Genomic DNA, 12319 nt, shown 5'->3' with positions numbered 1-12319 from the left:
GATTTCAGGAGGCAGCTCCTTATGACCCAAGTAATCCTGTGCTCTACTTCATTCCATTTTGATCTAGTATCTTGGAAATGCAGGTTCTTCAGACCTTGTTCTCCTTATACACAGCTGAGATCAGTGTACACATAGATCTGATCTAGAGATCACTAAAGTCACAAGACAGATTTTTTTCAAGACAGTAAAGAAGAAAATAAAACATTGGGTTAGTTATTGCAGGATAAGTATTGTTTCATATAACTTATTTTAAGTATTTTTGCTTTCATTCAAAGAGGTAAAGTCACTGGAAAAAGTGAGAAAAAGCTGAATAACGCTTTTCTTTCATTTTGTGTTTCTTTTCAGGCTCCATCTATGAAAGGTTTGGAAGTGAATGCTGCCTGTCAACAGGAGAAGTCATTAAAGTTATAGGCTTCAAAATTAATAAGCTCATAGCAAGTATCTGTGAGAATAATGAAGTCAGCCAGTTTTCAGCCAAAGTGGAATTACCACTGAATTTTCCTGGTATAGTATTTTATGAATGTGTGTTTTTGAATAATCACCTTTGTTCATTTTATTAATTTGCTGTCTTGATTGATATTTGTTTTAGGTTACAACTCAGCTGTCAAGGATACAATTATATTAGATTGCACAAGTCAACTCACTTTTAAATTTCAACTCTTAGTTCTTTTTCAAGCCTGGATAAATATTATTAAGGTTAAAATGTTTGGTAGTTAAGTTTTCTTAAGGTGACTTAACGTCACTCAGTGTAAGATTGCTACAAAAATCTTCTCAGTTTCTTACGACTTTGCCAAGCTTTCTCTGAGCTGAAATCTTCTTGCTGTGTGCTCAGACTATAATTTATTTACTATTACTATATTTTTATTTTATTATTTTGGATCTAAAATATTACAAATATTTTGTTACGTTTTGGTTTTACTTTAATGATTTATTTTAACACCAGTGGCCAAAGTAGCTGCTCCATGCCTGGAAACAGGATTAGAGGAAAATGGATATGTTTTCCTACTTAAAGACCATTTCAACTGTTCTATAGTGAAGTCTCAAAATATCTATATTTTGGAGGACGGACTTGAAATTTGGCAAGTGATACTGACTTACTATTTGTAACATATTTTCCTCTGTTCATGTGGCCTTGATAGGCCAAGCTGGCCAAGTACTGTATTGTGCCCAGGGCACCTAGTTGATCACATGTCATAATTATTAATTTTTCAATGCTGCTCTCATGTGAATTCCTCTCCTGTTAGGGCCCAGCCATGTTAAATAGGATTGGAGTGCAAAGAAGTGCTGGACTGTGAGGATCCATGTGTGGGAAGTGGAGGAGGCAAACTAGGTTAGGAAACTGATAGGAAAAGTTTGGATCTTGGAGCAGGGGAGAAGGATGAAGACTCAGCACGCAAAGATCAGGGACTGGAGACAGCAGTAGAGGTGTTTTCCAGCATCAGAAGAGGACTGCACCCACAGAGAAGCATACATGTGCAGCATTTCATATGCTTGGAGTCTTGCAGGCAGCAGATGTTATGGGAGCCCCCCAAAGACAGGAGAGGACGAGACTGGAAAACAGCACAAAGAGGCCAGTGGGATGTGGGAGGGGACCTGTGTAGGTCTGGGAGAGAAGTTATGGGACACCTGAAGATAGGAAACACTGGGACAGAACACACACAGGACACAGCAGCCCTCGAGAGCCAGAGATCGCATCCAAGACTCACTTTGACCAGCACTAATTCTAGCTAATGCACTGAATGAGACTACATTTCTGTAGGAGAAAAAAATAAAACTCAGAATGTAAACATTTAATTAACACTGTATTGTGCTGCAAGCACATGGGAGGCTAAATTGGTGCTGCAAAGGGAAACATAATTAAGTGTTTTCTAGTGTTTGAGTGCCTGACTTAGTAACTTCATTGATGTTCTTCTAATGAATCGCTGAACATGTGAGAATGTGTGCACGTGCATATATACAGTTTAGGCTATGCCAGTGTCCAAACTGGTATGTGCTTTTTCTACAGAGGAAGACAAGCCATACTTCTTGAAGCAAGTAAATGTAAAAGCACCTGCAAATGCAATGTTTTATCTGGATTCCACAGGAAGGTATCTTCTGCCATGCCTTAATTTTCTGCCATGCCTTCATCTGTAAAATACAGATTTCTGCCTAAAATAGTCTTATATGTAATTTTCTTTTTCCCAGTGGATCCTCAATTTACTTTCATGTTTTTCTTACTTGGTGAATCAGTGTCATTTGTATGACCACTTATTCAAAGACTTTTTTGGAATTAGTAGGGCCCAAATATAGTGATCAAAGACATTTAATTATCTGTGGCTATCTAGGGATATTAAAGTACTGCTCCAGTGTGAACTCTCAAGATACTGGGTATTTTTTTCAAATCCAAGCTTCTTTGCCATTATTAAAATTCCTTCTGTCTCTAAAATATAAACACATATAGTATCTCATATTCTAAATCTTGATTGGCAGACGTATTTGAACATTTGAATCCTAAAATATCCAACACAACTGAGTGATAGAAGTAATCTTCATTGATTAATGTTGAATGCCCTGATTTTTAGAACAGAATGACTTGTGATTTCAAATGCTTGAACCTGGTGAATCTGGATTTGTTTGCATTCAAGTGATCAACTTTACAACTTGGCATTTGGATGTTTTTGCCCTATTGAGCACATTTTCAGATTCGATCTGATCACTACAATTCGCATGAATACTTATGAACTCTCCCAACCAGTGTTCTAGAAAACTGGGTTATTTCAGTAGAAAAAAACATTCAGAGTTCATTTTGCTGAAATTCGTCATTATTGGCCTCCACATGATGGGCATTACTGAACAGCAGAACTGAAGAGGGGCATAATGACAATTCTTATCAGCCCAACAGGGAGTACCACTCTCTTGTTTCTCTCTGTATGTGTACTCTTACGCGTCCAAGAGCTTTTTGGTAAGGTAAATTTGTCATTTCTCTAATTTAGTTCTTAGCTGAAGAATGATTCTGCTTTACAAAGTCAAGATGTCACAGTCTCTGCTTTTTCTTGACCTTTTTCCTTTTCACTTTATTACATACACATGCTAAACTCTGAGCAAATCATTATATTAGAGTGTTGCTGGCTTGCCCCTGTCTCCAGAACAAAGCACAGAACCAAACTGCAGATGATCTTTTTCACACTGACATTGACTTATTTCGAGAAAAGTATCCACAGGTCTCTAGGAGGCTGACACTGTATTTACATTGTACATACAGTGCTCTCTTGCCAGTGTTGATGCAAAAAAAATCTTTTGATTTGATGTTATTTTCCATTTCCTCTGTTGTGAGTTATCATTTGTATGTGGTGGGCTCATGTATTCTTTCACCATGTGCATGCTAGCATAAATAAGCAACTCTTCTATTTCAGTTACTCTGGGGATAGCGTCTCTGTGAGTGAAGACTGGGCTCATTTGCTTTAAACGATCCTTACTCTATGTCTTTTTGAATGCATTTGCAGTCTACAGAATTCCATTTTCCTTCTCTGGCAGATCAGATCCTTGATAAAGGCCTAATCTGCCCTTTGCATTAGAGAAACCACTACAACTGCAAGTTTACTATCTGTGTTATTTCATTTTATCTTTATTCTAATTTGTTCTTTTTCATGCCTCAGAGGGCCAGGCTATTCTTTCTGTGCATATACACTGGGTAAAAAAGGAACTCTGCTGTTTCTCTAGACACTTCAATGGCTGCATCTAACAGCATTCTGAACTACAATTTTCACTACTAACAAGTTAGCAGAGGCAGGTAATTTGCACAACACCCAAACTGTTTGCCAGCACAAATGATTTCTGTTAAATTCCTTCTTCTGCAAAAATATTGCTAGCCTGTCCCTGCTCTCAGGGGGTCCCTGGTAGTGCTGCTGCTCATTCCTATGTGGTCTGACAGATGCATAGCTGAGCACGGCTGTGCCTTTTAGCTCCCAGCCTCTGCAAACCGAAGGACAGGGGCTTGTCTGTGACCATACAGTACATGTGTGGAAGAAGAGGGATTAGGCATTACAAGGCTCATCTCAACAGGAGGTGATGGAAACATAGGAGAGATGGCCTTTGGGGTGGGATAAAGAAAGGAGCATGCTGGAGCATGGGAGATAGCAGAGTGGGTGGTGGAAGTGAGGAAAAAAAGGAATAGCAATCAAATCAGTTCCAGAGAAGTTGGGAACTGAGCTCTTCCCACTCTTCTGCATTCCCCTGGGGAACAGACGTTATTAGTCTGGAACAGGACTTTCTATTTTTTCTCCTTGAAGGCTACTTGCTTCTCTACTAGGTGAGCCTAACTACTGGCTGTCTCAGTTTTCTGTAGTGAAAAGAAGAAAAAAAGGTAATAAAAAGCACATTCCTTTTCTTCAGGACTCAGTTTAATAAGACTGAAAACGCATGTCTATAAAGATACAGGGAGGTCCACTTTATCACTCTGTAACTGTCTCACTATATGACTGTTTCTTTTAGAGACCTGCATATACTATTCTGTAAAAAGGTGCTAGAAGCATCCTTCTTGCAAAACATGCTTTCCCACAGGACTAAGTGGATGATTCTTGGTCTATGTTTTCTCTCTCATACCAGTGAAGAAAATTATTTCAAATTCCCAAACCCTCTCTCTCTACCGATGTGTACATCAGTGCCTAAAACTTTTCTTTAAAATGCTGGGCTTATTAGGTTTGGTGCTTACTGATTTTCATATTACGGCTAGGCAGGCCCTTTACCTAGTGAAATGCCTTGGTGCAGAGGGTTCATGGAGTGTGACAATGGTTATACATTCATGTAGTTACTATGTATGTGTAGTTATTCTTGTCTCTAGCTGTAATTTTTTTCAGAACTATTGGGCAGCAGTTCACTTTGGTTGTAGACCAGGTTACATTTAGAAAGTAGATCTATAGGAGCAACAATGCCAGATCTCAATAAACCAGCTGGGCTTTTTTCCAGGTTTACTTTTTCCATCTGTCTTTCCCCCCACTAGTCCACCAAGCTCTCTTAGGAAAGTCTAAGTGAATTTGCTGAAGTCATTTTATGATTTATGAAAAAATACACAAATATTTTTGTTTGACCTCAAAATGTCCAAACTTCAGCATCTCAAACTTACCATATGTCTCCTACTTTGGAGATTTTCTTGCTATCTTAGGTTTGGAAAACATTTGGTTTTGTAGTTTGATTCATAATGATTTTAATAAGGTTCTGAATGTTTCCCTATAGTGTAATTTTGTTTGGTTTTTGTGGGTTTGTGTTTGTGGGGTTTTTGTGTTTTGGGTTTTTTTGAGTGTGTGTGTGTGTGAGGGGGTTTGGTTCTTTGGTTGGTGTTTTGTGTGTTTGGGGGTTTTTTTTATTTTTTTGTAGTTGTTGTTATTTGGGTTTTTTAAATATATATATATTTATTGAGGAGAGCATTTAGGAGAAGATACCATGGGAGATTATGGCAGTTAGACAGGAACCAAGTGACTTTCATCCATCATACCAAAATGAATTTTTATATATTCACCTCTTTTCTATAGAGAGAGAAACATGGAACTTTACATACTCATAAACAGGTGGCTATTAGGTGCTTCTACTTCAAGGTGCTTCTACTTCTCATCAATGCAGAAGCTAAGTATATTTGGCCACATGGCTGTTTAGTTGTCTATGCAAGCATTCTGCTACCCAAATTAAGAAAACCAGCAAAACGGAAGGTGATGATTTTCCTGCTCCCAACCCTTGCAAAGTCAGTCTGCCTCAGCCTGAGGGGATAATCAGTTGTCTAGTTTTGTACGAGATCTGGTAATTTTGCTTCTGTATGAAACCTGCTTTCCAACCCAGGATGCCCATTGGTTTGTTGCTGAAATAGCTGGCTTTCATACAGCTCAGTAGTCCCAGCAAAATTAGTTGAGCCTGAGTCTACTGTCAGACTCGGAGAGAAGAATAATGTTTCTCATACCTGTACATTGCCAAATATTTTCAACAGGGAATAATTTTTTAACATAGCTTATGGAAGCTTTTTAATGCAGTTCTGGAGGTTTTCTTGGGGCAATATGCATGCTCCTGTATCACAGATGGATAAACATGGTTATTGCCTTTGGGATACATCATATGTACTTTGAATACATTTTTTAATGAAGAATATGCCTATTTGCTTTCTCCCAGCACTGCCAGGAGATGATGCCCATCTTGTGTTTGCAAAGCATGACACTGGAGCACTGTTTGAGGGATGCTGTCTTTTCCGCAATTTCAGTTTGTCGTTGGTGCCATGTCACTGCAATATCTTCTAAATGCTGATGAACCAGTTTGTCTTCATCTGCATTGACATCTCTGGTGGTGATTAGGACTGGGGTAGCTAACTTGTTTATTAATAATTGCATTAAAAATGACTGTGAGCAACATCAAAAATACCAGTGAGAAAAAAAGTGTTTTGAAGTTGTACTTTGTACTTGTGCAGCTAATGCTGGTTGGGTTTGGGGAAACGAAGGAGGAAAGGCACTGTAGCTTCTTTGTCACTGTAGCTGTAGCTACTGGTTAATTTGTGACTAGCAAACTTGGCCTAGGAATAACCTCTATGTACAATTATAGTCACTTGGAAGCAAGCCTTAGTCAATGCCTGTTCCAGGAAGCTGCAATGTAATTCCATGAGGCAGCATTCATGCTGCTGTGCCTTGGGAAGAAGGCAGCTGAATCACACAGTTCAGCTAAACCCTGGTGTTAAGTCCTCTAAACCATCCACTCCATCTTCCTTTATGAAAACACTCACGCAAATATAGAAATGTACACATTTTTCTTCTGATGTGAACTCCCAATGAGACAGCTTCAAGGGGCGTGATTAACATGAAATAATAGTGTCCCTAGGGGTTAGGGAAGCTCTGATGCAGCTTCTGCCTTGCAGAACTTCAGCATTTTAATTGCTTTTTGATGGCCAGAATATTACAACACCCAAATTCTGAATTATTCCATCTGGTGGTCTGGGCTATCATATAGGCTAAAACCAATTTTTTTCTTTGCCTATTCTTATCCATAGGTGCTACTTTTTAATTTGTGATATATCTTTAGACATCTTTGGTCTAGGACTCCCCCATCTGTATGTAGAAGAATATGTAGGACTGATGTTCAGGCAGAAAACTTATCCTGCATTTCCCATTAGTGCTACTGTTCCTCCAAGTGTATCTGCATTTATTTCTTAAAGGTTGGTTTCCTGAGAAGACAAATGAGAATCTAAGATAATTTTTCTTTTTTCTGTGGCAAATAAAAATTTTTATAATAGAGGTAAAAATGTTGGATGTCAGATGCAGAGTAGAAAGGGCTAGTTCCAGCTGCCTATACATTGTATCATGTAGTTGATATCTTTTTAGAGTCACAGTTCTAGCAATCAAATTGTTTGATGTGCTTTGCTCCTCCTTTTTATTGCATTCATAGAGTAAAATTTGTCAAGGCTTGCTTTATATCTATCTTTCACCTTTTGTAATGCAAGTTTTCTGTTCTTAGGTCTTTATAAGGTTGTGGCAGATAAAACTCCATATGTCAGCATTGAAGAAATTACAAGAAAAGTCTCTATTGGGCCAACAAGATTTGGCCATCCATGTTTCTACAGCCCCGAGGATATAAAGTTGGCAAACCTCACTATCAAACGTGGTGAGCACATCACCTTCAACTCAGTGGAAGACGTCAGTGGAACAATGGTTGTGAACTGTGTTGTGCTCAGAAATAACCAGTCTCATTCCTTTACTTTGCCCCTTTCACAAGAAGGAAAATTCTATGAGTGTGAAGATGACCAGATATACACCCTGAAAGAGATTGCAGAATGGAAAATCCCTAAGTGCAGAAACCGGATTGTCAAACTTTCCAATACTTTACATAAGTGGGACTCCTCTAATCCACTTCCTGAGAATTTTGATGGCTGCTTGATTCTCACGCCTGTCTACGAAGTGCAGGCAGTAATGAAATGTAAGTAGGAATCAAAGTCAATGTTCTGATAAACTCAGTACAGCAAAGGACACAAAATTTGTTTAAAATAGTCAGGAAGGATTCAGTTTGGTCAAGAATTAGTGATCCATATTTGCCACTGAGGCTAGTTTCAAGATGAAAAAATATAAAAATAATATTGCCTTTTTTATTCCTTTATCAGCTGTTAATTCAGAAAGTTACCTCACATTTCTTTCTGTTGCAGTTTTATTGATCACTACAATTAAATCATCATTTCAAATAAAATATATTTCATAATGAAAAGGTGGAGCTTAGGAATTCTATTAAGTTCTCAGATTCTTTTTCTTTATGTCTCAGACTTCAGCCATGGAGCAGCCTCTTGATCATTTATGGCTGTGGCTAGAAGGCAGGAAAAGAATATAGACCTACATGCTGTAATAAACTCAATTACTGTTTATTTTTTAGGCTGAGGCTGATGCAGAAAGAAAAACCATATTATTTTACTCTATTGCAGAAGCAAATATCAATAAAATACAAACAGAAACGACTCACAGACAATGTCAGAAACCTCTAGGATTGAGGAAACAGGAAGGTAATAGAAATCAGTATCTTTAAAAGTTATCATTTACGTTATGAATTTTTATTAGGGAAAAAAAATGTGTATTTTGTCCATGGCACATTAACACTGTTCTAGTTGTTCCATCAAAGCACAGTAACTGCTGGGTTCTGTTCTTAATGTCTTACTTTAAACCTGTTAGCGAAACTTGTAATGGGAATAAAATTAAAAGGTGTACAAGGGTATAAGCATAGAGCAAAATGCTCCTGAGCTATGGTTGCTTGAATAGCCAAGCTGCAGTAATGACCCATGTGTGCGTGCATGGTGTACCCTCCCTAAACTGAGATACCTAACTAAGCGAAAGAACGACTTAAGCTAAAATGTCTGGTTTCCAACTACACCTGGGCTGCTGCAATTCTACTTCTTGAGGCACCCATCCTTTCAAAGTATGCAGGGTAAGAGCTTAGTTTTTGGGCAGGTTTTTCTGCCAGTTGCATTTACTAGAAACAAACCAGTCTGTTCCATACAAATTAAATCCTAACAGAAATATGTCGTTCATGAGGATATTAAGCAGGAAATCTTTTCACAGTTGAGCTTTCTCTGATGAGTGATGTAAGTAGATAGATAAAAGAGAAATAAAAGTGGGCAGAGACTGTAAGCACAATATACTATCATGCTAAATGCTTATCACGAGACATTCAGTTGTGCTTTCTACATGATTTAATGTGTGAGTCTGGGTAGTATATCTTCATGAGATAAAATACTTCATTTTCTGCAACTCTAGCTAGATTCGAGAATCTATCCCATCTCCTGAAGCTAGATTCACTTAGGTGTATTCCTATACCAGCTTAAACATATGTGCAGAATCAATAAGAATTTAGTGTTCCTAAAAGGCTTTCTGAAGATTCAGCTGTCTTTCAATCAGATATTCCAGTAAGAGTTGTATTTGTTGATTTTATTTTATGCTTCATAGTGTGCTCAACATTTAAGAAGCATTAAATATGTCCTAAATAATTATTTAATACAAACCTGAAGGGTAGGATTCATGGTACATGATTTCCTGTGGACCATGAAAAATGGGTTTTCACCATTTTTAGAAGAACTGTAAATAGGCACAAGATGAAGTATGAGAAATACTATCCAGAGTTCAATAAAAAAGCCTCCTGATGAAAGGATGAAGGGGATGGATAGCAGATTACATTTTCACAGGCTGTGGGCAGATATCATATCCTTTACCCTTTTCATTTTTTATAACGAACAAATTAGGTGTGTGGAACTCCCACAAACACTCATAGAAAACTTTCAATTTCACCAGTCATTCCTCCTTCATTGGCTTTCCTTTGTGGTGCTTAGGATGTTTGTCACCTGAAGTTGTCAATATGACAAAAGTACGGTTGGAATAACCAGATCCTGAATCACTGTCATAAAACTCTGTCATTCATACAAAATAGATCCGATACCAACTTTTAAGAATAAGATATCAGTATGTCCTGCTACATGAAAGTGTGACTCTGGGTTATACTAACCTTCTGTGCAGGGCTATGCAGAATAAGTCTTAATGAAGAGAGTCATTAAATATTATTTGCTTATTAAATTTTAGTGCCCTGGTCAGCACTCTGAAGTGTCAGTGATCTGGAGTTCTCAAACAAACCTTAATTGCATAGTCAGCTTTGTACTTGGAATTTTTACATCCAAAATTTTGCAAGTTTAATGGTGATAAAAAGAGTTGTTGTTCCCTGTCAGACTGTTAAATGCAATGACTTGATTCTGATAGTGAATAAAACTAGATTCTGCAGAAAAAAAAGCAAGAATTCCACAGAAGAGCATAGTAGAAATTTATTTATTCACTACAATAAGATTAGACTTTGTTCTATAAAAGTTTTGCCTTTTTTAAAGAAGTGATATTATTTTCTAGTAATTATAGATGTTTTTCTTATAAATATCAAAATATCATATTTTTCCTAGACTGGCCACAGCAACAACATGTGTTAATGGGTTCAAATGCTATTTATTTATTGCAAATGTTCCCCCACCCATTTCTCTGGAGGAACCATAAGTTACTATGAAATAATAGAAGTACATCTTGTACTCAAGGAAAATAGTTTGATAAGATAAACAGCTGATTAAACTTGGAGGTGCTGTGAGAAAGATAGTGAACTGATTTTTTTTCCCTTTCCTTTTTCTTCAACTTTTATTCACTTGCACACCATATTCTCATCTCCTCTTGTTTCTGTCTTCCTTTATGAGGTCTTCTGAATGTCTAACAAACAGCCATGTATCTCAAATTAAAACAGACTTTGACTAGCCCTGTTAATTGTGCATGTTTACATATGGAGGTGCACACCTCAGGGAGGGTACTTCTAGTATCTGGCCAATAGGACGTGAGTATTTTATTCTAATGTCAGTTTGAAAACAAAAATCAATGTCTTTTTCTTTTCAGTTCGAAAGGACATAGTTCGTATCCTCTCAGATCTAGATGTCGAGGTCAAGGATATAACAGACTGTTATGATGTTAGCTCTTTCCTTCAGCCACTGTCTTTGGAAGATGTATTTGAGAGAACAAGCAAGGAATTTCCTGTGGTTGCTCAGATAATGGAAGGGCCTTCAGAAAGCCAAAAATCTTTTAAATTTTTGGATACAGGGAATGAGATCATTATCTACAAAAAGTACCAGGCAACAAGAGTCCTAGCCTCAGAGATCAGAAGTGATTCACCCAAAAGATATTTTTTAATCCCTATGAGCTACAAAGGAAAGTTCAAAAGAAGACCTCGGGAGTTTCCAACTGCCTATGACTTAGAGATAGCAAGAAGTGAAAAGGAACAACTTCATGTTGTAGCAACTAAAGCCTTTGATTCCCCTCATAAAGAGCTTTTCTCTGTTTCAGTTGGAGATCAATTTCTAGTTCAGCAATGCCAGACTAGTGAAGTTCTGTATAAGGGAAGAAAGAAACTCATAGACTTTTTAGCTTGTGAACAAATACTAGGTGACACATATAAGAAAGTTCTCCTCCCTATGTACATGGAAGGTAGATTTGTGGAAGTGATTCATGACAAGAAACAGTACCAGCTTTCTGAGATTTGCAAAGAATTTCGTTTGCCTTTTAACGTCAAAGTGTCTGTGAGGGACCTTTCTATTGAGCAAGATGTCGTGGCTGCCGTGCCTGGTCTGCAGTTTGAAGAAGAAATCACAGACTCTTATTTGCTGATCAGTAGTGCCAGTAGTCCAGTGGAGAGCTGGGAGATTCCTGTATATCGCTTAAACATGTGTGTCCATTTGCTCAGCAAAGATGTCCAGACAGCTGTGCCCCCTGTGACTAAGACAAAAGTGGAAGAGATCAGTGAAGAGCAATACTATATGGTGCGAAGATACGAAAACCAAACCCTTCGTTCACCACCCAGGCCTCCCAAGAAGCCAACAATGCTTGCACCAAAACCTGGTTTTGCAGTACCTAAGCACGGTGTTTCTGATGTACTACAAGCTCCAAAGGTAAGGTATCACACCTTGTCTTTGAATCTCTTAAAATCACAGGTCATGTTCTGTTGGTTTACAGTCTCCATTTCACTGGTGTATGACAATGGCTTGTATACAGATGATTCTCAGTTCCCTGTAATAGGCAAATTGGCCATTATAGCCAACAATGGCTAAAATCTTCAGTGTGTGTTAATTGTTCTGTGAAAAGCAACAGAACCATACCGGCTCACAGCAGAAAGCTTGGCCAGATAATTTTGCATGGATAATCCTTTACTGTGCCAATGACAAAATGAAGGGAGAGACTTGAAGTGGTTTTATTGAAAACTTTATTAAGGGAAAGCATATGTTTTCATGATATAAAGATAATTTTGCTCAGCTGGAACCAGCAGAATT

At 37.8% G+C, this 12319-nt stretch overlaps 1 protein-coding gene across 1 annotated transcript; it reads left to right on the top strand.

The window, feature by feature from the left end:
* Positions 1 to 345: 345 nt before the first annotated feature.
* Positions 346 to 11941, top strand: THEMIS (thymocyte selection associated; the record flags this gene model as incomplete). Its single annotated transcript, XM_010024649.1, has 3 exons — positions 346 to 504; positions 7462 to 7920; positions 10896 to 11941. Coding segments are annotated over 3 exons (1664 nt in total), but the record flags the coding sequence as incomplete, so codon positions are not given.
* Positions 11942 to 12319: the final 378 nt, after the last annotated feature.

Source organism: Nestor notabilis, unplaced genomic scaffold (genome assembly GCF_000696875.1).
Source record: "Nestor notabilis isolate BGI_N333 unplaced genomic scaffold, ASM69687v1 scaffold32341, whole genome shotgun sequence".
Taxonomy (NCBI): Eukaryota; Metazoa; Chordata; class Aves; order Psittaciformes; family Psittacidae; genus Nestor; species Nestor notabilis.
The sequence above is the reverse complement of the archived record's forward strand: the minus strand, read 5'-3'. Positions and strand labels throughout refer to the sequence as shown.